General features: G+C 42.5%; 1 protein-coding gene across 3 annotated transcripts in view; it reads right to left on the bottom strand.

Moving 5' to 3' along the window:
* The window catches only part of TMEM255B (transmembrane protein 255B), a 77528-nt gene that overhangs the window by 24615 nt on the left and 25661 nt on the right, over nucleotides 1-27252 (bottom strand). For all 3 annotated transcript variants that reach the window (XM_068168757.1, XM_068169889.1, XM_068169462.1), the window contains one exon: nucleotides 22877-22966. In XM_068168757.1, coding sequence (XP_068024858.1) covers nucleotides 22877-22966 — 90 coding nt within the window. The remainder of the gene's footprint in view (nucleotides 1-22876; nucleotides 22967-27252) is intronic.

Below are 27252 nucleotides of genomic sequence, written 5' to 3'. Positions count from 1 at the left end.
TGTAGCTCTCCTTGGTCTTGCATAGTTTTTATTTCAATATTTTTCTGACACACATAGTAGAACCAGGGAGTGATGAAGATGGCTAAGAGGAAAGGCTTTATTCCAGAAGATTTGGTCCAAATATAGAGGGTTTGGTTTGGTTGCTTGCTTTTTTTTAGGAGCATATAACACAAAAAAACCCCAACCAATCAAACAGAAAAAAAAACCACAACCCCAAAACCAAAAACCACAAACCACAACCACATTCTCTTTGATGGTGGGAACATTGCAATACAATGTAGCATCTCTTCTATGGACTGAGAGACCTGGGGCTATTTAGTCTTGTGAAGAGAAGGCTGAAAAGGGATCTTATCAACATCTGTAAATATCTTTCTGAGTAAAGAAAGTGTTCTTTGAACACTATCTTTGGTGATGTGATAGAATGTGTGTGGAGAGGAGATTGCTCTTAACTGAGGCATAGAAAGTAGAATTTTCTGTTGTACTTTTTGTTTCCTTGGACAACACATATATTTTTAATGACATGAAGGAAATTTCATCTCTCTTATGTGTAAACCCACTTTCTGAATACTGAGATATAGCATAAACTGTAACACCATACATTACAGACACAAAACATGGCTAATAATTTCGTGAAAGAAGGATGTAGTGATGGCTTTTTTATTCAAATTACAGTATTTATTTAGTCTTAGCTTCCATAGAAACATCGATAGATGTACAGATTAATCCATGCCAGGGAATGTTCTTAGGCCTGAAACTCAATCATCTAAGCCATTAACTTGTTAGAATTGTGCCAGTGATGGCTTTGGCTTGGGTGAACTCTTCTAAAATAGTTCCTGGGTATGGTTTGGAAATTAGCATGGACCAAGAACCATTCCCAGTAAGTAATCTGGAGATTGCCACACCGCCTGTGACTCTAAGAGTGACTAGATTTAAGAGTAAGGACATGCCAGCTGGCCTGGTGACCACAGAACAGGCCTGGGCACATATGAAAGATGAATATAGATAAAACTAAGAGTCCAAAACCAGACTCATGTTTTTAGTGGCTGATTCACTTGAAGCTTCTCATTTTCTATTTTCTTCCTACAACATTTTTGTAGGTCCTTTTAATCTACAGCATAGCTAGCAATGAATAGGAGCAAGAGCTGCCAAGATTTGTCAAATTTAATCTTAAAGGCAAACCTTCAGTGCCACTTCAGCCTTTGGCCAACAGTTGCTTATTCTGGAGCTTATCAATCCCTTTAAGAACAGACTCTCTGCAAACTTTATGAAAGCAGGCAGGCAAATGTGAGCAATCAGATGTTATTAGCCACTAGCTTCAATGTTTTTCTGGAGGGCTAGATGAAGCATAGGTATTTGTCTACCTCACAATGACTATTTGAGAGCACCAGGCATGTGGGAGCATACAAACCTGAGAGCTCTCTGACCAAAGACAGAAGAATCTCATGAAGGAAGGTGGCAATATATTAGAGGTCAGAGGTCTGGGAAGGCAAGCAGATTGGATCTCTGTCTGAGGTCTTGAACTGAAGTTGATTAGATCACATTCTGTGCAAATAATGAGAGGAAATGTTACAGATATTTTATCATTCTTATCTCTCTCTGACCAAGAGCTGTTTCTCAGCCATTTTCAATTATATTCTCAATGATATGGATGTCTACTGAGTAAGATCATTGCTAGGGCATCCCAGGGATTCATAGGAGTGATTAATGCAAACACCTTTGTGCTTTCACTCATAAACAAACAAAACAAAAAAAAGCATTTAAAAAATGTTATGAGCAGCTCCTCTACTGGCTGTGAGAAGGAGGGTATTAAGAAACACCTGAGTCTAAGGTACATGGAGTGTGGTGGGTTGAAATTTCCCCCCCACCATTAACTTTGCCAGACCAACTCAGTTAGAAGCAAATGAAGCTGTATTTACAAGCAAAATCTACACTCTACAATGGAATGTGATGACTATGTACAAAATATACAGTGTTTACAATATTATACAGATATTTACAATTAGCAAACAACACAAAAACTCTCCTGGGTTCCACTGCCCCCCACCCCCAGCCCAAGAGAGAAAGGGGCAGAGAGAGATGCAGTAGGTTAGACTTAGGCAAGGCCAGCCAAAGCATGTAGATTATCTCTCTCGAGTGATGCAAAACCAGCCAGAGATCAGAAGAGAAAGGAAGAAAGGGAAGAACGGTTATGGTACAACACGTCTTATTCCAGATATTTACCCAATGAATTTGTTTATAATAATCTTTTGTTTTCTTTTTTACCCCCAATAGTGATTTATTTATATTTTTCTACTTTTCTGCTCAAAATCTGTAACAGAATTTTAAGGGCATAGCCTAAAATCACCACATGGAGTCTTTTCCAAAGTTATTAATAACTTTTATCTCATTGCCAGCAAGCTCATCATCACCTTTTGAATCCAACTCTCAATTTAGCTTTACTTCATGAAATGGACCTCCAAATCTTTCCATTTCTGCATTTCAGTAATCTTCCTCATCTGTGATACTAGTGTTTGCCTCCTAGTTTTTCTTCAGTGTTTTGTCCTCTTAAGAGCATCACCTTGACTAATAACATAGAAAGTCCTGGGCTGCCATAGTGCATGCTGGCTAGGATTTGGAAGAGTAAGCACCAAAAAGAGAGGAGAAAGCTGTTCCCAGATTCCTGAAGACCTATATACCTACATCTCTGCACCAGCCTAGCCCTGAGGTTATGCCACTGCCAAGGGCTGTAATGGACCAGGCCATCAGGAACAGAATGGTTTGTTTGTTTTTTTTTAATTCACTGATAATTATCAAGCTCTATTAAGAAAATATAAGACCTAGAATTAGATCATCACATGTTGTTTTGACCTAAGCTGCAGACTTGGCTGAGGTGTGTGTTGATTAGATAGTATCACAGTATCACAGTATCACGGTATAACTTAGGTTGGAAAGGACCTCGAGGATCATCGAGTCCAACCTATCAACACAGACCCCATGACTAGACCATGGCACCAAGTGCCACGTCCAATCTCCCCTTGAACGCCTCCAGGGACGGTGACTCAACCACCTCCCTGGGCAACCCGTTCCAATGACGAATGACTTGCTCGGTGAAAAATTTCCTCCTCACCTTGAGTCTAAACTTCCCCTGGCGCAGCTTGAGACTGTGTCCTCTTGTTCTGGTGCTGGTTGCCTGGGAGAAGAGGCCAACCCCTTCCTGGCTACAACCACCTTTCAGGTAGTTGTAGAGAGAAATGAGGTCACCCCTGAGCCTCCTTTTCTCCGGGCTAAACAATCCCAGCTCCCTCAGCCTCTCCTCATAGGGCTTGTGTTCAAGGCCTCTCAGCAGCCTTGTTGCCCTTCTCTGGACACGTTCAAGTGTTTCGATGTCCTTCTTAAACTGAGGGGCCCAGAACTGGACACAGTACTTAAGGTGCGGCCTAACCAGGGCAGGGTACAGGGGCACAATGACCTCCCTGCTCCTGCTGGCCACACTATTCCTAATGCAGGCCAGAATGCCATTGGCCCTCCTGGCCACCTGGGCACACTGCTGGCTCATATTCAGGTGGCTGTCGATCAGCACCCCCAGGTCCCTCTCTGTTTGGCAGCTCTCCAGCCACTCCGACCCCAGCCTGTAGCTCTGCATGGGATTGCCGTAGCCAAAGTGCAGCACTCGGCACATGGACTTGTTGAAAGCCATCCCATTGGACTCTGCCCATCTGTCCAGTCAGTCGAGGTCCCTCTGCAGAGCCTTTCTACCCTCTAACTGACTAACATCTGCCCCTAACTTGGTGTCATCTGCAAACTTGCTGATGACAAGTCGTGTATGTGTTGATTCCATTTCATGTGTTGCCCCTGCCTAAAAACTCAGTGGTCCCTAAACACACAGTTGAACAAACCCTTCAAAATGAGACAGAGAAAGGATGCTTCTCGCCATGCCATACTCTTTCTGTAACTACAATCCGTTAGTGATTCCCTGGTGCAAGTAGTGCATTCCCAGTTATGTTTAAAAACTTGGGAAGCAGTCACAACAGTGTGTTTACACACTTTGGATGAAGTCATGTCATGAGAGCAATGCTGAGAATTTCACTCTAGACAGGAGCCAAAATTTACCCTTTCTCGTGCTTCTTGATCTGCCCTGCATGAACTTAAATTAGGAGCTAATCTTCCTCTAGAAATGCTGGGCTCCAGCCTAGGGAGTCTACCCGTCTCGTCTGCTATGCCAAAATAATCCAACTCCAGGGCTGAAAATAGGAAAAGCAGCTGGTGTGGCTTAAACACTTTTTTATTCTCACAAACCAGATTTACTTCACACAGTCCTTCTCAGGGGCTCTTTTTAGGATTTCTATTTAATGTGAAAGACTAGAATCTACAGAATCTTCTTCTCTTAATGCTCAGGAACAGTAGATGTTAATTTCAGATCTTTCTAACCAGCAAGTACCCAGAGAACTTGTGTATTATCATGGCTGAAAAGTACATGTACATGAATCTGCATCACTTTGTATTTCCTCATTGATTTTTGTTATATATAAAAAAAAAAATTGCAGTGGTAGCCTTAGTCTCACTCAGCTTTCTTTGGGAGGGATTTCTGAGCAGTCAAATGGGAAGGCTCCACATGCTGGAGCTGTGCCATTGCTAGATAATGTGCATGGAGAGGTCTATGTCCAATGTGGACAGACAGGTCTGTTCTCAGGTGCATATAGTTCTACTAGGAGCAATTAAATCCTCTTCAGTGCCTTTTGGCTACACTCTACCTGGCATGAAGGTGGGAGTAGAGACCTATCAGCCTTTATCAGTCTATGCAGCACAATGGCACAAGAAGAAGAAACCGGAGTGGGCTTCCCTGCACATCCTGATTGAGGTACAGCAGCCTTGGTTCCTCCAGCAGATGCAAGTATAGGTGATGGTGGGAAGAAGAGAGATGTGTGCAGAGCTGCTGAATGACACCACACCTGTCTGCTGAGGGGTTGATATGTTGCAAACCACTATGATGCCAGAAACAGTTGTTCTGACTGTATTAGGGAGCTGAGGCCACACGAATCTCCAGTGAGGAAGTCCACTCCTTCCTTAATACCCCAGACCTCTGGCAAACCCAGGCCTGGCACTGGAATGCAACTGCATTTTTTTAGTCAAGTTTTGCTAGCTAATGTCTCTCGGGATGAGGCTGTAGACCTTCCAATAATACCTGCCACAGCTATTTTGTGTACTTAAAAACATAGATTTACCATGGACTGTTACACAAGTTTCTAATGATGCAATTAGCTGATATTCAAAGCTGTAATCTTAGTTATTGCTTGATGCAGTTAGATACTTAATCGCCTATTACAGTTGATTACTTACATTGATTACATTACCTTGATTATAGGGTTTGTTATGTGAACTGATTGCTCTGTCCTGATTATAATGATGTTGTGCCATGTGAGTAATTAACTTTTCCTCTAGAATGCAGAACTGTTTATTTTGGTTTTGGTAAAGTAACTCAAATACATGAAATACACCCCATCTCCCTTCTGCCTTAATGCTTCCAGAATAAGAGAGATAGAAGCCTCTAAATGTACTACTGCAAGAAATGTCATTTTGCAAGATACTACATTTATACACCTGAAATACTGAATATCCTGATGACAGAAATATAGAGGGCTTACATTTATAATGCTCTTTTGTCTTTATTTTACACTACAAAGAAGGAAAAGAGGCTGCATTAAATGCATCCAGATGAGCACCATAAATATTGAATAAACATACAAATAAACATACAAATAAAATTCTAGAGTCTTAATTAATGTTGCAGAGTTGATTTTTCTTTTCAGGGCATGGCACACCACTGCCAAGGACATTTAAATATCCCCATTATAGTCTAAATAGTATAGTAACAACTTTATTTATGACATTTTTATGTTAGGTATTGAGCAGAAAACACACAGAAAGTGTTTATGTCCAGTAATTTTCCACCACAGCTCCCTATCAACCCTGTAAAGGGAAGACCTCCACTGACACGTATCACAGCACACAAGAGACCAGGATGATAGGGCTCATCAAAATGGAAAAGAACTAGGCCCCCACATACAAGAGTGTAAAAAGTCCACAACAGAAGCCCCAGGAGGAATGGAAAGATATGAGTTATAAAATTAAGATGGTCTAAGCAATTAGTGAGATGTTTCATGCATACCATAATTGCTCAAGTACAATAAGCTTTTCACAGTATCACAGTATCACTAAGGTTGGAAGAGACCTCAAAGATCATCAAGTCCAACCTGTCACCACAGACCTCATGACTAGACCATGGCACCAAGTGCCACGTCCAATCCCCTCTTGAACACACCCAGGGATGGTGACTCCACCAACTCCCTGGGCAGCCCTTCCAATGACTAATGACTCTCTCCATGAAGAACTTTCTCCTCACCTCGAGTCTAAACTTCCCCTGGCACAGCTTGAGACTGTGTCCCCTTGTTCTGGTGCTGGTTGCCTGGGAGAAGAGACCAACCCCTTCCTGGCTACAACCACTTTTCAGGTAGTTGTAGAGAGCAATGAGGTCACCCCTGAGCCTGCTCTTCTCCAGGCTAAACAATCCCGGCTCCCTCAGCCTCTGCTCACAGGGCTTGTGCCTTTTTCCCCATCCTCATTGGCTTGTCATTTTGAAGCTCACAATGAACTCCAGATCAGTGTTCAAATATATGGTATTCAGTGCTCCAGAGGTAAAAAAGTCCACTGGATATACTGCTGATTGGGAGCGTGGAGAGAACTGCACTGAGGCATACACACAAGGAAATGTTAGGCAGGTTTGATAAAAAAACAATAATTAAATATGATATCTTAACAACATACTTTTTCAAACTTGGCCTTTCTCTTCAATGATTAAATAAATACATTACAAGTAATAGAGAAGTACTAACCTGTCAATGCTTCTGCGACACACACAGCTTAACAGAGCCATAAATAACCATCATTCAGAACATTATTGAATACCTGGGAAGACACTTTCCTTGGACATTCTTTGCAACTGAATAATCATCCACCCATAGAGAAAAAACTTCCTGCTACATGATATTGTTGCTTCTTCTAATCATGGTTTCTTCTTAAAGATGAAACAAATAACACCTTTGGCTTTTTGAAACCTTTTGCTAGGGCAAACTGTAGCTCACTTAAATACTCTTGAATTTTAATCTAGCAGAATATTTTTTTTCACTCCACTAGTTTCTGCACAGGGGAACACAAAGCGTTGTTTTTTCTTTGGCAAATGATGGGGAAAAATGCCAAGAATTTTTGCTTTAGTCTGAAGCCTGTGGGTGGTTACTCCCTCTCGCCCCCATGTATCTGTGCAGCAGCTTTGAATTTTTTTCAAAGAACAGAAACATCTGTTGATAGTCCAGAGACATTTCTGAGAATAGGAAATAATGAAGGAAATCATCTTCTGCTGGCAGCACATCAGAGGGAATTAGATTTTTCTTTTCAGAGTAGACTGCAAGCCCTTCGCCCCCGTCACCGACTTGCTTAGTATAAGTTCCATCATGGCTAGTGCTGTGTAAAGTAAGGCTAAAGACGGAAGTAGACAGCAAATCTCTCCCGATCCAAGCTGCTATTCTACATTGCTAAGTAAACTCCACCATAGAACAGGGTTTTGAATGTATAGGAGCCACATAGATGCAGAAGACCATAATCTATGGGGACAGACGCAGAATATAGATTATAATTTATGTACAAATGCAGAAGGCTGTTATCTGTGGAAACTAGAATAGCAGTGTCATTCCAAACGTGGGTGAAATCCTGCTCACTTTCTCATCTTGTATTAATTCTAATAATATGATTATTGATGTGAGTAAAATGTGTTGAATTTCTTTCCATATGTCTGGAGTTGACTTACAATATGGAGTTTGCATCTATCTAATTACACTAGAAGCAAAGCTAAAGTAAAGTGATTTAATTTTGAGAACCAAAGGAACTGGAAGTAGCAGATTTGTTATTACCCCAAGAGTTCTGCCCTCTTGTGCACTGACATTGTGTTCTCTGTGAGATGGGATCATGTAATTCACAGTATCACAGTAACGCTAAGGTTGGAAGAGACCTCGAAGATCATCGAGTCCAACCTGTCACCACAGACTGAAGTTCCACGTCCAATCTCCTCTTGAACACACCCAGGGATGGTGACTCCACCACCTCCCTGGGCAGCCCATTCCAATGACTAATGACTTGGTGAAGAACTTTCTCCTCACCTCAAGCCTAAACTTCCCCTGGCGCAGCTTGAGACTGTGTCCCCTTGTTCTGGTGCTGGTTGCCTGGGAGAAGAGACCAACCCCTTCCTGGCTACAACCACCCTTCAGGTAGTTGTAGAGGGCAATGAGGTCACCCCTGAGCCTCCTCTTCTCCTGGCTAAACAATCCCAGCTCCCTCAGCCTCTCCTCATAGGGCTTGTGCTCAAGGCCTCTCACCAGCCTTGTTGCCCTTCTCTGGACCCATTCAAGTGTCTCAATGTCCTTCTTGAATTGAGGGGCCCAGAACGGGACACAGTACTTAAGGTGTGGCCTAACCAATGCAGAGTACAGGGGCAGAATGACTTCCCTGCTCCTGCTGGCCACACTATTCCTAATGCAGGCCAGATACCACTGCCAATTCAATGGCAGTGGCATCTAACCATCAGCGTTCACATATGCAAATGTGTGGGTCATTTCCGTAATGTATTCTCAGAATGCAGACTTCTAATTTGAAATAAAGAGTAGTGTTCCTTTCTCACTACTGCATGCAATTGTAGTATCATGCAATTCTTTATTGCATCTTCAAGGAATTTCTACCTTGAATGACCAAAATAATGACATTAATGAGGATTGTCAGTGTGAGCTGTTACATCTCAACAAGGGAAGCGAATGGACCAATGTTTGTGTCATGGGGCTGGGGAAAGCTGGACCATTCCTTATATTTGCCTTTGGTCCTACACAGTGGTACAGATGAAAAGCCAGGAGACTCTGAGACAGCTCTACCTCTGTCCTGGGGCTACAGAACAGCATAAGAAGGCCATGTGGTAGGTTGTAGAGAGGTGCTGATGGGAATATAACTGTGGGTCTCTCTTTATCCTTCCCATCAACAAGCAAATTGCTCTTTGGCATCCAAACACAATGTGTGTGCTGCCTAATGGTTTAGGCATTTCTGTTTGGTTGGCCCGGTAACAGACCTTTTCCCTCAATAAAACATGTCACAGCAGGAAAGAAAAAAAAAAAAAAGTTTTTGAAGAATTTGCAATTTGACTAAATCTGAAAGGCACTTCAGCAGGGAAAGAAAGAAAAAAAACCAACAAAACCAACCAAACAAACACAAAACCCCCAACCAAACACACAGAGGAAAACAAAGGAAAAGGAGCTGTATAACCAGAGGGGGTTTGTCCCTGCTAATGTGAGAGGCTTTGCAAACTAGAAGGGGGATTTTAAGAGGTTCTCCACAGAAAGGGTTGCCATTATTTTTCTTAGTGGAAAATACCTGGTAACCAAAATAAAGCATCTTACCAGCTCCTCTGTAATGTCAGTAAGTCCAGACTGTATGCATCGTACTTACTTGCCTGGAAGCAGATAAATATTTGGCTGCAGATTCATGGGGACAAATACCCTGAAGCCCTCCCCTGTCTCTGCATTCTAGACCAGAAAACATTAGCACGATGACAGTTTTGGTGACAAGCTCTTGGATGCATCCAATATAATCATCATTGGGTTGTCTTTTGTGTTATCCAACACCTGAGGAATAGTGGTTTTGGTAGAGGTATTTTTTCAGTTATGCTAAAGATTGCATTTCCTTTGCAGATTTGAAAACCAGTAAATCTGGATCATAAATTCTGATAAACAGTTTTCAGCTGGATTTAATATGTGAACCCCTAAACATCTTTCAGAAGAGAACAGGTGCAGGCACCACACAGAGAGATTTGCTGACAAGAAGCAATGATGTTTCCACCTGACCATAAAAGTAGTCCATGGGACCCTTCTGTAGGTCTAGAGAGGTTCTACTCCTCCTCTACTCTGCCCTGCTGAGACCACACCTGGAATACTGTGGTTTTGGGCTCCCTAATTCAAGAGAGACAGGGATCTGCTGCAAAGAGTCCAATGGAGAGCTACAAGGATGACTGTGGGACTTGAACATCTCTTCTATGGACTGAGAGACCTAGGGCTATTTAGTCTTGTGAAAAGAAGGCCGAAAAGGGATCTTATCAACATCTGTAAATATATGAGCACTGGATGTCAGGATGAAGGTGATAGTCGGGTTTTGGTGGTGTGCAGTTGTAGGACAAGGAACAACAGGTACAAGCTAGAACATAGGAGGTTCCAGCTCAACACAAGGAGACACTTCTTCATGGTGGGCATGACAGAGCACTGGAATAGACTGCCCAGAGAGGTTGTGTAGTGTCCTTCTCTAGAGACTTTCAAAACCCGCCTGGATACGTTCATTTGTGGCCTGCCCTTGGTGGTCCTGCTTTGGCAGGGGTGTTTGACACAGTGATCTCTGGAGGTCCCTTCCAACCGCTAACATTCTGTGATTCTGTGACTCTTTGAAGACCCTGCTCTGGAGACACCTTCCGAATAACACAGACTGAGTAATTTCACCCCAAGACATATGCATCAAGTTCATAACTTCTGGGTAATCTTCATCAGATCATGTAAAAAGAAGCCTGGGGTTTCAATATTTCAGTGATGGAGAATCATCCATAACCTTGACAATGCTGTGCCCATAATTCAGTATTGTCAAAATTGCATCAGTTTCATGGTTTCAATGTTAGCAGACATTAACACACTGCACTGTTTTTTATATGGGAAACTAAAAGCCCACTGTTGAAAACCATTTATCAAAACTTCTGATAACCTTTGATTATGTGAATACCTTAAAGAGACCAAGATCACTTCACCTCTCAACCTTTTCTTTGATAAATAAATCAGTTCTGAGTACTGTTGCTACACAATGCCACTCCAAAGTTCAGATTTTCCTTCTCTGAGTTCTTCCAAGTTGATAATGTCTTTTGCAAAGCACAAAGAAACACCAGAGATTAATTCAGTAACTTAGCAATGGTCCCAAAGGCTACACCTATATTGCCTAATAAAAGTCAGATATCAGCCTGCAGGCCTGAGGCCACATGGTCTCATCCACACTGCTCAGCCCCACACAGCTTAGCATCATCCCTCCAATTCAGTTGTTTTCAAGAGAGCTTGTGAAGGTGGTCTGAAACTGACATGAAGTGGCAGCTAACCATTACACAGAGGTCTGATACTTAAGTTTATTCTATAACAGCAGAATAGACATGACCACTAATACCTTATAAAATACCTGTCATTACATGCAAATCATACACGCTATTGTGCAGTAATTCCTGGATAATGTTTTCTCAGTTAACTATGGTATCCCTCTGGGAGATTTCTTTCCATTCAGACTTTTTACCACATTGATCACAGAATCACAGAAACATTCATGTTGGAAAAGACCCTCAGGATCACCAAGTCCAACTGATAACCCTACTCTACAAAGCTCACCCCTAAACAATACTCCCAAGCACCACATGCAAACCACCTTTAAACACATCCAGGGTCGGTGACTCAATTACCTCCCTGGGCAGCACATTCCAATGCCTGACCACTCTTTCTGTGAAAAAAAAAATTCCTAATGTCCAGTCTAAACCTACCCAGTCATTGCTTGAGGCCATTCCCTCTTGTTCTATCTCTAATTACCTCTTTCAAGTAGGTGTAGAGAGCAATGAGGTCTCCCCTCAGCCTCCTCTTTTCCAAACTAAACAGCCCCAGCTCCTTTAGTCACTCTTCATAAGTTGTTTCATCCTTCCTTAGACTCACTGATTTCCAAAACAGTGGCTCCATCCTAGAGCAAGGATGTCCTTTTTCTCTCTTCTGCTCCTCATGCATGAGCTGAAAGTACTAGCATGGCAAAAAGGCATCCAAAAAAGCCTCCTATGGACCAGGAAGATTCTTCTGGCAAAACCACAATAACTTGCACCAATATAAGTGTGGTTATTGTAGGCAAGATCTTCACCTGAAAGGAGGTGAGTTTGATTGAGTGCAGGCCAGAGCAACGAAGCAACAGCAACAGAGAGCTTTCAGGCTCTGAGATGGCTGGAAGTACCAAGTATCTGTAGATATCTGTAACTCATTACAGGACTCTTAAGACCTGTCTGGCATGAGGAGCTCCTTGACCATCTGGATTGTGATGTTCAAAGAAGATTTGTCCTTTGATTAATGAATGCATAAACATAAGTGTTATGCAGATGTGGTCATCTTGCAGTACAAAAGAGAAATCTTGGCAGATTGGCTTAAGATGGTTGCAAAACTCTTTCTTTGCTCCAACCTTAAAATTAAGTAAATAAAAAGGAATGAATCTCCCTTTATAATTAATTGGTACTGCAGTAATGCAGTCTGTGCTTTCTATCTTAGTGTCACACACAAAGGCTAATAGTAGTGTTAATTTTGGGGAATAGTTGACCACTGTCTTCAAAATTTACTGCTTATAAACTTAAGCACTTTGTGTTTAAGAAGTTAATCAATAAAGCATTCTTCACCTTCTTTGCCTCAAATTTTAATAGCAGGACAGAATGTCTTCCAGACAGCTGACCTCCAGAGCTGGCAGAAGGAGCCAGGGAGCATCATAGTTTCCCTGTGTTCCAGGAGGAGGTAGTTAGAGATATCCTCAGCCGCTTAGATCCCCACAAGTCCATGGGACGAGACGGGATCCACCCTAGGGTGCTGAGAGAGTTGGCAGATGAACTGGCTGGGCCGCTCTCCATCATTTTTCAGCAGTCCTGGCTCACTGGAGAGATCCCAGAAGACTGGAAGCTGGCCAACATGGTGCCCATCCACAAGAAGGGCCGGTTGGATGAGCCAGGGAATTATAGGCCTGTCAGCCTGACCTCAGTGCCAGGCAAGATCATGGAACAGGTCATCCTGAGTGCAATCACACAGCACTTACAGGATGGCCAAGGGATCAGGCACAGCCAGCATGGATTTAGGAAGGGCAGGTCCTGCCTCACCAACCTGATCTCCTTCTATGATCAGGTGACCCGCCTGGTGGATGTGGGGAGGCCTGTGGATGTAGTCTACCTGGACTTCAGCAAGGCCTTTGACACCATCCCCCATAGCAAACTCCTGGCCAAGCTGTCAGCCCATGGCTTGGATGGGAGCACACTGCAATGGGTTAGGAACTGGCTGGAGGGCCAAGCCCAGAGAGTGGTGGTGAATGGTGCCACATCCAGCTGGTGGCCAGCTAGTGGTGTGCCCCAAGGGTCAGTGCTGGGCCACATGCTCTTTAACATCTTTATTGATGATCTGGATGAGGGCATTGAGTCTATCATCAGTAAATTTCCAGATGACACCAAGCTGGGGACAGGAGTTGATCTGCTGGAGGGTAGAGAGGCTCTGCAGAGGGACCTCGACAGGCTGGACAGATGGGCAGAGTCCAACGGCATGAGATTGAACACATCCAAGTGCTGGGTTCTGCACATTGGCCACAACAACCCCATGCAGTGCTACAGGCTGGGGTCAGAGTGGCTGGAGAGCAGCCAGGCAGAGAGGGACCTGGGGGTACTGGTCGATGGTAGGCTGAACATGAGCCTTCAGTGTGCCCAGGCAGCCAAGAGGGCCAATGGCATCCTGGCCTGCATCGGAAACAGTGTGGCCAGCAGAAGCAGGGAGGTCATTCTGCCCCTGTACACTGCACTGGTTAGGCCACACCTCGAGTACTGTGTCCAGTTCTGGGCCCCTCAGTTTAGGAAGGATGTTGACTTGCTGGAACAAGACCAGAGAAGGGCAACAAAGTTGGTAAGGGGTTTGGAACACAAGCCCTATGAGGAGAGACTGAGGGAGCTGGGATTGCTTAGCCTGGAGAAGAGGAGGCTCAGGGGAGACCTTATTGCTTTCTACAACTACCTGAAAGGAGGTTTAGACAGGTGAAGGTTGGTCTCTTCTCCCAGGCAACCATCACCAGAACAAGAGGACACAGTCTCAAGCTGCACCAGGGAGAGTGGTTGCCCATTGGAATGGGCTGCCTGGGGAGGTGGTGGAGTCACCATCATTGGAGGTGTTCAGGAGGAGACTTGATATGGTGCTTGGTTGCATGGTTTAGTTGATTAGGTGGTGTTGGATGATAGGTTGGATGCGATGATCTTGAACGCCACTTCCAGCCTGGTCTGGTCTATTCTATTCTATTCTATTCTATTCTATTTGATTCGATTCGATTCTAATCATCAATACAAAAATCACTACTGAGCTAGTGCTACTTTTCAGTTATAAATATTTAGTGCTCATTCTGCTAAAAATAAACCATAACCAACCAACAAATGCATTAATGGTATATACTATGCCGTGCTATTATACCAAGTTATGAATGATGGAAATGCAATGAGAAATAATTAGCTGTAATTTTATCTCACATAGCAGCATGGAGAAAGTAAAATGCATTTAGTGTTCCTCTCCAGAGAAGCTAGCTAACTTAATAGCGATGAGAAATTACTTACTCTAGGAGTTGTGTTTTCTGCCACCAGTTGTCAAGGCAACAACTTTATTAGATGTGGAATACAACTATTTGTTTTTCACTTCAAAGGAAAGGCCAACAGGTCTGCTCAGAACATTTTCAAATTACTTTTAGGAGATCTGGTCTGAAGTGTACAAGGCTTTGGAGTGTGATCATAAGCCATGCTACATGCCATGGGGTTAAGAAGTCACTCTGTGTTACACTGGTCATTAATGAAGCAGCTAGGCACCTCTGTTGCACTGCACTTCTTGACTGAGTGTCCATAATCTGCAGAAGGACCTTCAAAAATGGGAAGAGGATTGACATCCCCGGCCACTTCATGTGCAACCACCAGATGGTGCCATCAGTTTTTGAGCACACACATGTGAGCACCTGGCCTCTTCTGCCCAAGGTCCTGTGCTTACAGCAGAAATCATCAGATCTTCATGGCATTTCAGTCTGCACTTCTCTAGTTAACTAATGTCCTTATCTGACTCCTCATAATGTTTAATTGTTTCAGTTATCACTGGATTCACTGCTTCTAATCTGGCTTTAAACCAAGACAAGTGAATGTTGCAGCCTCAAGGCCTGGGTGTGCGTTCTCACCAGCTCCCAGCTACACCTTCCCAATGCTCCAGTTGGGCTGGCACCAACGGCTGTCAGTCAGTCTACCTGAGGTACACTGAATGGGACAATCCCACTGTGACCCAGCTTAGCTTGCAGAGGGACCTTGACTGACTGGACAGATGGGCAGAGTCCAACATGATGGCATTCATCAAATCCAAGTGCCGGGTGCTGCACTTTGGCCACAACAACCCCATGCAGAGCGACAGGCTGGGGTCGGAGTGGCTGGAGAGCAGCCAAACAGAGAGGGACCTGGGGGTACTTATTGACAGCCACCTAAACATGAGCCAGCAGTGTGCCCAGGTGGCCAGGAGGGCCAATGGCATCCTGGCCTGCATCAAGAATAGCGTGGCCAGCAGGAGCAGGGAAGACATTGTGCCCCTGTACTCTGCCCTGGTTAGGCTGCACCTTGAGTCCTGTGTCCAGTTCTGGGCCCCTCAGTTCAAGAAGGACATTGAGACACTTGAAGGTGTCCAGAGAAGGGCAACAAGGCTGGTGAGAGGCCTTGAACACAAGCCCTATGAGAAGAGGCTGAGGGAGCTGGGGTTTTTTAGCCTGGGGAAGAGGAGGCTCAGGGGAGACCTTATTGCTGTCTACAACTACCTGAAGAGAGGTTGTAGCCAGGAGGGGGTTGGTCTCTTCTCTCAGGCAACCAGCACCAGAACAAGAGGACAGAGTCTCAAGCTGCACCAGGGGAAGTTTAGGCTCTAGGTGAGGAGAAAGTTCTTCACAGAGAGAGTCATTTGTCATTGGAATGTGCTACCCAGGGTGGTGGTGGAATCACCATCCCTGGGTGTGTTCAAGAGGGGATTGGACGTGGCACTTGGTGCCATGGTCTAGTCCTGAGGTCTTGGGTGATAGGTTGGACTTGATGATCTTTGAGGTCTCTTCCAACCTTGGTGATACTGTGATACTGTGAAACTGTGAGAGAATGTGGGGTGAGTTATCCCTTCAGTCTGCCCTTGGCAAGCTCCTGTGCTCCTCACCTCACAAGGGGTGAGGCAGAATTGTGAGACCAGGGGAGGAAGGGATGCCACTTTTTGACAGCCAGTCTTATTTAAAATCCCACAATTGTGTTTTTGGTTTTTTTTTGTTTTTACTTATGATACCTGACTTGTACTCTGTAACCCATGAAACAATGAAAGCACTGGTGTCTGCCAAAACTGATAAACCTCAAAGTGCTAATTCAACTTCCCTGTTATCTCCAGGAGCTTCTCTCCTGGGAAAGGACCAAGTGGCCATGGTGATTTTGCAGCTTCTTAGTCTAAAGGCATGAAATACTGTGTAAGTAAGAGTATTTCATGCTTAGTTTCTGAGAGAACAAAGCAGCACTCAATTCCCTGATCTAGTTTCAGTAGCACGGAAAGGTACAATGTAAAATAGCTCTGATCTAAATCTTTTGGAGGAATTGAGGGAATGGAAACCCACACCTACTTCTTTTTTTTTTTTTCTTTTCTTTCTTTTATTTTCTTTTTTTTTTTTTTTTTCCCAGGGCTGGCTGGAACCTCAGTTTTGGAATAGAGTTATTTGTTCACTGGATGAAGGCTGCCATCTTGATGTTAGTACAGCAGCTTTGCAGCTCTACCAGCTAGAATAAAATAGAATAGAATAGAATTAATCAGGTTGGAAAAGACCTTCAAGATCATCAAGTCCAACCTATCACCCAACACCAGAGCATAATTTACATCAGTATCACCCAGAAGAAAGACTCTGTTTTCCCACTGCCATGACTATACTTCCTAGAAGGTGAGTTTATATCATGCCTGTCTTTTTCTACAAATATGACAAACAGACATCTCAAGTTTAGTTTCTAAACTCCCCAATCTATAGGCAATTACCCAATTGATACACTTTAGCAGTCCACAAGCTGCACAAGTGAGTGAAGATGCCTTGCTAGGACTAAGTATTTTAGTATCCTCTGCTTCAGCTACAGATTGATTTCAGGGCTTAGTGACTGATTATATGTTCTATTTCAATTAGTTCCTTAAGCCACTGCTATCAAAAGGAAGAAACTAGATCAGTTGAAAATTAAATTAAATTAGTGTGACACAGGAGTGGCTTTGCAGAAGAGGAGAGGGATCAAAGGAACAGCTTATAATTGCCTGGTTTGAAGTGCAGTTATATCTCACGATGGACAAGCAACTCTGCCCTTCCACAGCACCCTCCTTTTCTTTAAAAAACCCATATCCCTTTAACATCTACATGAGTTTTGATAACTTCATTCATCAATGTAAAGCTGGCACAGAGATATAAAGAGTGTGAAATGGGAGCCCAGGGTTAGAGCCTGACTCTCTGTTCCAGTTCTTGCACATCTGAAGTGCTGAGGAGAGCTTGTGAAAATCTGCTATCGTAAATCAGAATCTGCTATGTTCTCTGCTGTTAGGCAGGTTAGGATCTGAACCTTTGTTTGAAGTGAGTGATGTCATACTTATGGCACCAAGAAGCCTCTCCTGTCTGTGTATGTAATCTCATTAAAATGCTTTAGCTCACTAAAATGCAAGATCACTTACCGTGTGTATATACAATATATTTCAAAGCCACCACAACATGTCTTTATCCCAGAGGCACTACAGTTGGGACCCTGTCTCCTTCAGAATAACTGTTTACAGAATTATCCTACATCACAAACCCCTTACAGATAGTCTCTTATTCCTCTGTCATTTCACTATTTTGATCCAAGGCAGTCTGTAGCAAGAATAAAAAACTCCCCAATTCTCCTGTAAACAAAGCAACCATTTGGGTTTGTGTTGTCTAGTGGCAATGAGCAAATGCCCACTGATCTTGAGCAGGATAATCTTATGGATATGTAGACCTTTTTTTCCTTTTTCTGGACCAGCCTTCCCAGTGTTTCACAACTTGCTACTTTCTCAGTCTCTTTTTTTGTGGACACAAGAAAATTCTTGACTGGATTAGGGTCTATCTATGTAAAAATAGAGGTCTGAAACTGCACAACAACAGTGCAAGATGCTTTTCTCCTCAGGCTCTTATAATTTCCCTCAGCATAGTCTATTTCAGGTTTCAATTTCTAATACAGCACCTGAGCTGGAATAATCTCAGGCAACAGATCAAGTTGACAAGTTTGGCAAATAAACAAAAAAAACCCAGATACATTTGTGGACAAGTGGAAATTGAGTGCTTTTGTAAAAGTAATGGCCAGCTGCAAACCTGGCTGCATTAGCAAAACATTACCAGCATTCTGAAGAAAAGAGGTTATTTCACCTTTTTCATTGAACACTCATGAGGCCACATCACTCCAATTTTAATCTCTCTCCAGTATAAGAAAAACCTTGACAAATTACAGTGTGACCAGTGGAGGGCCAGTAAATGATCAGAAAAATGAAGGACAAGATGTACCAGTGTGGGTTGAAGGAACTAGGCTTGTCCAATAAGGAGAAAGGGGTATATTTACTGCTTTACTGAACTACCTGAAGAATTGTTATAGAGAAAATAAAGCAAAGAGGGGTGCAGAGAAAGCATACTGGCAACACTCCCAAGGTGCAATTTCACTGCTGTATCTTCTGGTGTTCTTGTTGCTATTATCCCAAGCTCTTCAGCTCTGTTTTTTTCTTTTTAGTAGATCCCCTCTAACAAATCTGTCTGGATGTGGTCTGAGTATCTTGTAATCAAGAAGATCAAAAAGAAATTCTTACAGTCAAGCAAGTTCTGTGCCTGAGCCCTTGTTTTTTTCTTAGAGCTTTCAGGAATGTCCTGAGTCTCCTCCTATCGCATACTTCAGGAAAATGTGAGCGGCCATGTATCAGTACTGATGTTCTGTGATTCCCAGCTGAGCATGTGAGAAAAGGATACAAAGCATTTGTCTCCACAGCCTAAAATAGCTGCCTACGGTTTTGCTATCTGTCACCTTCCTAACATTCTCAGGAAGATCTTGCAGGCAATTTCCTCACAGCATAACTTGCTGTTGGCTGTTTTAGTTTATTCCTGGGGAATAGCTGTAAAGCTAAGGCTTGTGTGGCAATAAGCAAGGCTTGCAGTCATGAATAACAGGGAGGCACTATGTATGGAAGGTGGGACAGGGGGGGTCTCACTATGTGGTGAGAGGAGTCTGTTGAATGAACTCCATTAGCTGTTGCACAACTGGGTTGTTCTCATTTGCTAAATAACAAAATGTCTCAAGCAAACATGAATGCAGATAATGGATTCCTGTGATGAGCTTTTTTTCCCCCCTTTTTTCCTCTGAAATAGCATGACTCCATATAAATTCCAGCTTTGATTTGCTTCATTTATTCTGGGTTTGTTAATTTTTTTTTTTAAGGGGAAAAATGCAACTAAAGGACCAATAGTGAAGTTAACTTCTCACAGTAAATTACATCTGTTTTGGTTTTGGTTTTCTTAACAAGCTCTTGTTATTTTAAATCAAGCTACTTTTCCTCCAGTGTTGTTAATTTTATAAGTGCCATGCTCCAGAGCTTTCTATTCAGGAAAGTGTTTCAAAATCAGTCTTAAATAATTGAAATATCTCTTTTCTGAAATACATCTCTTTCCTGGAAGAATATTTTGTCCATTTTATGTCTTCTTGGGAAGAAAATAAAACAGAGAAAGTATTTTATTATTCTACCCACAGTTTTACAAGAGCAGGAGAAAACATGCAACAGTAATGGGCTCCATTTCACAACCTACAGTAAGAAAAATCTATAATAATGTGATTTGTCTTCTTCACATCCCTCCTAACTAAAATTAAGTTAAAAATAAAATAAGAAACAGAAGACATTTCTTATTCCATATTGACATGAAGGATGTTGTATTTCTTGTAAGTCTGAAGCCTGCTTGGCTTCAGCTAGTACTTCTCCCTCCAGGAGAAAAGGGACCTGGGGTCTTGGTGTTAGCACCCTGATACCGGAGACAGAAAAGTGAACACTGCCCAACTCCTCCTCAAGAAAACTTCATGGCTTTAATGTAGATCTGGGCACCTGCTCTGACATGACAGGAGCTTGTCCTTTCTCTGATAAGGAATCGGACAGTTTTGTCTGACTCTAGAGCAGTTATCCCCTAAAGGCAGTGGCTAAAGAAGGAATGGCACAATGTAGGTCTGAAAATGGCTGCTACTGGCCTGTGAGAAATGGACTGAACATGGTGGTACTGCTTTCCCTGAAGGAAATCAGCTGTGATGATAAGTGGACGTAACATAGTGTCAATGACACCATAGCCTGCATGACACACCTTCTTTTGATAAGGTCTTACCATTCCTGTACTTGCACTACCACCCTTAAAGATGTCCCCAGGTGTGTTAGAGAAATTAGGTGATGTACCCCTGATCTATTAAGCTCTATATTAAAGAGAGGAGGAGTTTGAGACTAAGTTTGAACATGTTGACACAAAAATTAGTTTTCCAACAAATTATACCAGAACATATTTCTTTGTTCTGTAATATGTGAAGAAGACCAGAAGAGAGACAGTTGTGATAAACAATACTCATACCAAGCATAAATATCTGGAAACAGATTTCCATGTAACATATCATGCCATGACGGGAGGACATTTGTGTTGTTAGGTTGCACACCTCCAGTACTATGAGGGATGGCTGGATGGTGACCAGCCCCTTCCAGTCTCCAGTTCTGCACAGACAATGCAGTCATGCCCAGTAACTAGCTTAACCAGATACAGAACTGCACTCAAGATGTACAATGCCACATTCTTGGTTGAGTACAATGACTCTGCCTTGGTACTTTCCTACGACCACTTGCTGGCTCACTTTCTCTCCAGAGAGAACTGCAATGAACTAAAACACTTTTAGTCCATCATGACACATCAAGGACATGCTACAACAAGCAATGCCACACATATATTTATGCTACAATAAAGAGGAGGAGAATTTAAACTCTAGGTACTACGTATGAGGTGCTGTTTCTTCATATAGAAGGGTGTAGTAATAATTCTAACTTTGACATTGTTGGTTGTGATAGGAAGAAATGTCATTTCCAGAACAGCCAAATAACATTATGTGAAAGGAACTTAAAAGAGTGCAAAGTTACAAAGGAAGTATCTAGAAAGATGATAGGGGCAATGACTTGCTCTGTGTTTGAGCACACACATTGTCCTCTGACACAATAACCTGCCTCAGAGAGGGTAACACCATGACTAGCATCAGCAGTTCAGTTATAAGGTATAAGAATGTACAAGTACCTTTAGAATGCTTTCTAATGATCACATCAAAACAGGACAAAAATAAGTGTGGCTTCTGAGAAATTAGGAGACAGGTCCAGTATCTGAATAACTGGCAATGACTTTCGGGGACACATTCACTGAATTTTAAAGACAAAGAAATCTAAACAGGGATCTGCTGTCCTCCTCTTTTAAGCAGCTCCATTGGAAAGGCTTCCTGGGCTTATGTTCATCAGAGACAAAGTTAACCCAGGTGTCATCCACAGCAACAGCAGGGCAAATCCAAGTAAAAGCAGGCTACTTCAACATCATGTGGGGTCTAGTATAACACAAATTATTACAATGCAGTGTTTATTCATGCTCACATTGCACAACTCACTTGTTTATATCAATAGAATCTCCCTCCTTGTGCAATGCATGTGAGGTTGTGAATTCCACATTTGGTTTAAAGTCCTCTTCAATAACAGCAAAAATCAGTTTACAGCTTTATGCTCCAAGTGATCCAAAGCCTAAGTGTTCTGATGCATTTGCTAACAGAAAATTAAGTAGAGTTCTACTGATCCCAGTGGTGTTATGGTGCCTCTCAATGAACATAAGCAGAAAGATGAGCAGGCCCATGATATTTCATAGCAGTGAGGGTGAAATATACCATCATACTTGCTGTATTATGTAGCACACTGCATCTGAGTTATAGTGTCTATTAAAACATATAATTATTTCCTGATGCTTTTGGAAATCAAAACTCAATTAAAAGGCTGGGTTTACTTTGATTTGTAGAGATAGAACAGCAAACAACACATATCTAACAAGGAAACTAGCATATTTAATGAACCCACAACTCAGTCTGTCTTGTTCTTCTGTTGATCCCTTTTGTCAATATTTTAATTTGAACTCCATGAGCCAAAATAAAAAAACCCTGTATTCCAAGTTTTTGTATTCCTTACACAAGAAGGTCGTGAGAAAGACTCCAAGGCTCTCAGACAGTAATGAACTACTAGTAACACTACTGCAGCTGCAGTACCTTGAAATGTGCTTTTGAAACAGAGATGGAAATAGGTTTGGGGAAAGAAGGAGGACTGCATTTTTTGAAGACACGCTGGAAATACCTGTCATTCTGGTGAAAAGAACCACCTACCCCGTGATAGCAGGCAGATGGTGAATTTTAGGGGTTTTGTCACTCAGTCTCCCCTTCACACTACCTCTAACCAAAGCCTACCACTTCCTCTGCTGTCTTCACTCCAACAAAATGTTCCCTATGTGTTTTTGCAATCCACTTCCCTCTAAAGATCCCTTGGGGACTTCTGGTGCTCATCAATGGTGCATTCCAGATACTTACCATGTTCACAAAGCCTTTATGCAAAAGGAAACAAATGCTGGTGGTGACTGAAGTGTCTTCTCTTTCCTAAGAAGGCATGTATTTTAGCACACCTGTCATTACCTCCTTTTACACCACCTCTGTATTTGGAACAACCTGAGTGATCAATAAGCAGCTGGCATCATCTCTGGGCATTGGTATGATGGGCTTTCCTGTTGTTTTTTCTTTGCCAAAAGACATTTCTCCAACAAAGTGAATTATCAAAAGATTTAATAACCTTCTAGACATAAACCAAACCAAAGTGCTTTTCTGCTAGAAAGAAGTAATCAAAATGGGGAAAAAATGACCGAAAATCACTGTACTTACTATGTGTCGTGCTGCAAACACTCCATCAACTATTGCGCAACAGAACGCTGCGACCACGCCAAAGCTGATAAACACGATGGAGGCTACTAACTGAGAAGAGAAAAACAGATTGAGTAATGCTTTCAGTATCATTCTTTAAGTAAAACAACTGCACTAATTTTTTCTAGTATTTGTAAACAACAGTTCCCCCTGCTGTAATTCACTTCAGCTTGATGTGGGTGGATGCCAGTCACACACTACAAAATAGGCAGAAATTCTTGATGCTGAGTTGAGATACCATCGAGTCCACTAGAAAAGCTTATATCTTTCTGGAGAAAATCAGGTCAGCTCTAAGAGTTCTTAAATTCAATGCTGATTTCTTCTAAATCAACTTATATAATCAAAAAAAGAGCAGTGGTCCTGTTGGCTCACCTCAATCTCTAGAGCTTTACTGCAGTGGTAATAGTCCACACACAGAGACAAAGACACTGTAGTAAGCTAATAACTATCCCAGGAACTTTTAAAAACCTTTTATCTCCCCAGATGATAACATATGCTTAGAACAACTTATGCCACACAAAAAAAATCAGAGGCTCACTGGACTGGTACCTCTGGAAGGGCTGGGGTGTGCTGCCTTCGCCCCTGCCCTTGTTGGGGCTCCCAGGCTGCCCATCAGTATCTGAATGGGCACAGCAGAGCACAGTACATGTCCCAGCTGCAGTACAGACAGCAGGGTGTCTTTATCAGCCTACCGGCCATAGCTTCAGACATCATGCTACCTCCCAACTGCTTAGTTCATCCAACGTTATTAATTCTTTATCAACAGGACGGCAGATAGTGCAATGCTAGAGTACTGGTTGTGCACCAGCGGAGGTGGTGGTGGTAAGGAGGGCTTGGGGGGAAAGGGTGTGCAGGTTGGGCATGCTGATACCCCTGCTAGCTGTGCTCACTGTCTCTCCGAGGATGGCTACAGATGGAGCTCTACCAGGAACTGCAAGGCTAGCACAACCCCAGATGCGGCAAGCTCACTGCCCAGTTTACTCTGAAGAAAGCAACAGGACCTGGAAAGGCTGAGCCCTGCTATGTCTCCATCAGAGATCAGTCAGTGTACTGAGTCTCACGCTCTTGAGACAACACTGGTTTGTTGTGAGGGCATGTCTGAAGGATTTGGCGCTGTGAGCAAGGTGAGACAAAATGAGTCCGAAAGAGAAACCCTACATATGCCTGTCCAGGTGCCTCCCTTAGTACCACTGAGGGATGAGGGACAGACATTGTGACTCCTTCCTCTCTCAGATCACAGGATTTTGTGACTTTGAAGATGCTGCACATTGTGTTTGGATGAGTGGGTACCAGCAGGGTATAAGGTGAACCTAAGACCCTCTATGGCTATATTTTTAATATAATTTAACGCACATCTCTCACATCTCTTGCACTTCTCATGCAAAGTTGCAAGAGGAACCCTTTGAAACATTGTGTATGATAGATTATTTTTAATTTGCCACAGTATTAAGTTACAATTAACAACTGCAACAGATTAAAAATTTCTCTTGAAAACTAACAGAACAGTATCCTTAATTCATAGAGCATATGGACCAGGAATGTAGTTAAAAATTTGGAACTTCTTTGTTATTTGCAAGCCATTGATTGCTCCTTCACAATGCATATTTCAGAAATGCCCAGGGGCAGATAACCAAAATTACATCCATGCAGTTCATATATCCCTTTTGCCTATACTAAATCCATATCTGCATTACCTGAACACTGTTGTCACATGTGTAAACAAACCCAGTCAAAATGTTAGCTCTTTGGCTTATGTTAGGCTAAGAAGAGTGCGGTAGTGTCAAGAGGGGACACAACATTGGAGACTTCCTCAGAAGACTCTGGGCAAGTAAGAAATAACAGCTGTGTAAACCCACAGCATTGTACACAGAGGTCAAAGTTATACCAAAGATGTGGAAATAAGAGCTCTCTGTGAATCAGCAAGAAGTACACTTTAAAAGCAGAAGAATCAAAGCTTCCAAATACTTTCTGATGCACTTTTCTAATAAAAGGCAAGGCAGCACTGCCACAGGGATTGCTGTGTAATGGAATGAGGAGGAAATGAGCACATACAGGCTGATGGTAGCAGCTGCTGTTGGGAACCTGCTGCATTCCCTCTTGCAGCCAGCTCCACCCTGCCCTAAAGGGGCAGAAATTCTAAGAAAGCACTGTTGCCTGCAGACACCCTTTAACCTCTGCTGTCCCTTGGCTCTCCAGTAAGGTAGGTCATGTCTCATGCATCTGGTTGCCTAAAGATCTTGGCATGCAACTCATTGGATCCAAAAGGCAGTGGGCTTCTTGCAGAGAGGTATTATCACTGCAGACCAGCAGGCTCTGATGCCCTGTAGCAGCTGCATTTGCTACAGAACCCGCTAACTTTATTTGAAAGAGCAGCAGTGGGCTTAGCCAGGTGTTTCCATATTTCCAGAGTTCAGAGTGAATTTACTGGATGCTGACCTCAAGGTGGTTTTTCATTTCACACATGAGCAGCATATTGATGGCCTACAAGCCCCAAACCAACGTTTTCCACTCATGGAGATAGCTTATATCACCTAAGGAGTATTCTGGCCTTTCACTTTCATGGTATACCTCCAAGAGACCACATATAAAGGTGCACAGTAGTATATAGCAGTATGGACAGGATTGTAGAGAGTTGTAGTATAGGCAGGAGCTATAGAGTTGGCTTTACACTCCTCAGTTATGTTGGTGATCACCTACTCATTCAAGGAGTCGCCAGCATGTCAAATGTTGTTAACCCAAGTCCGCTGCTCTTCTCCATGCCTACCAGCAACTACTTCAGTAAGCAGTCCCTTTCAAATTAAGAGGACTGTTTCTTGACTAAAGTGATGTTAATGACAATGATAAAGTGGCAGAATGTGACACTCAGAAATTCTTACAACTTAAACTGCCTTATATATATATGTATTTGAATGACAAAAGAAGGAATAGTACAAGAACAAAACAAAACAAAACAATATCCTTAAAACAAAATTACAGATTTATATTCTCTCTCAAGCCTCCCATACTGAGAATGTAAGAAACACATAAACAAGGTACAAAATTAATGACTTCTAAAGATGGCAGCCAAGACAATCAAATGAAGAGCTGTTGTAAACTCAAAAGCTAATTTTCCTAAGTGGTAGGTGATTGCTGGAGTTTTGAGTCCACAAGCATAATACTGCCAAGAAAGAAAAGCATTGTAGTTCATTTTAACACAGGGAGTTCTTGCTGAACAGTAAAAGAAATAGTACTTTTAAATAAAACTAAAACTGATCCATCACATCATCTTCTCTCAATTTTTAATAGCAGTATGTTTTGTCAGGAAAACTATTCATTATTTGTAGCAATATATTTTAACAGTTACTCAAGAAACAGTCTTGCTCTTACTGTTCCATTGCTGTGCAGCTAGGCTTCTCTATAGCTGTTATTGCCAGAACATTTACTCCTGGTTTAGGTGCAGAATACAATAATTTGCTTATTTACAAGGGAATGAAGAATCTAGTTATTAAACACTGAAAACTGTACTGTCTGGGCCTAACAATCACACCTAAATTCCAGTTTCATCTGTTCTTACACATGCTGGGTTTCCTCATGACACTAACTTAGCCCTTTCCTGTTCTGAGTCAAAAGGCACAGCTTCTCAGGCAATGACAGTCATTCCTAGCACTAGACGCTGTGTGAGATGCCTCACTCTCTCGGTTTAGACAAAGTAGATGTGAGATTTTGGGAAATGTACAGATCTTTGTTTCTGAAATCACCTCTGTATCAGATTAAGTTACATTATATCTAACAGACTGACTTTGCTTATGCTGAATGGCTGCTTATGCACTGTATGGCCTCTGATGTCTCCAAACTTTGTGATGCTTATCAAGCCTCAGGATTTTTCAGTCCAGGCAGGATTTTTCAGTCAAAGCTTTGTGATGCTTACCAAGACTCTCAGGATTTTTCAGTCCAGGCAGAGAATTCATTGACATAAATTGAGAAACTCTCATCCAATACCTCTTGCCCTGGAAAGTGAAGGCTTTGAAAAAGGCCTTATGCCACAGGTTTTTATTCCCACACAGGTTGAAGCAAACAAATTGGGAAAAGAAATGCATGTAGGCTGCTCCTAATATTACATTCCCTAAAATAGTTTAACTCTGTGGGCCTCATTACTAGCTTGATTTGCCCATGACTCCAAGTTCAGAACTTAACATAGGTTTAAATAAATCTGCTACAATTTTTCAGGATGAAGAGGTAAGAGCAGAAGTTCACAAAAACTGCATCTCAAATCCAAACCAGAAAATGACTGTTCACCCCTTGCACAATCTTACCCATGACCTGCATCTGTTACCACAACACCTCAGCAGGGATGTAGA

The sequence above is a fragment of the Melanerpes formicivorus genome, unplaced genomic scaffold (genome assembly GCF_026170545.1).
Source record: "Melanerpes formicivorus ecotype bairdi unplaced genomic scaffold, bMelFor1.0.p_v2 SCAF_1, whole genome shotgun sequence".
In the NCBI taxonomy this organism is placed as follows: domain Eukaryota; kingdom Metazoa; phylum Chordata; class Aves; order Piciformes; family Picidae; genus Melanerpes; species Melanerpes formicivorus.
This window is presented reverse-complemented; position numbering and strand designations above follow the sequence as displayed.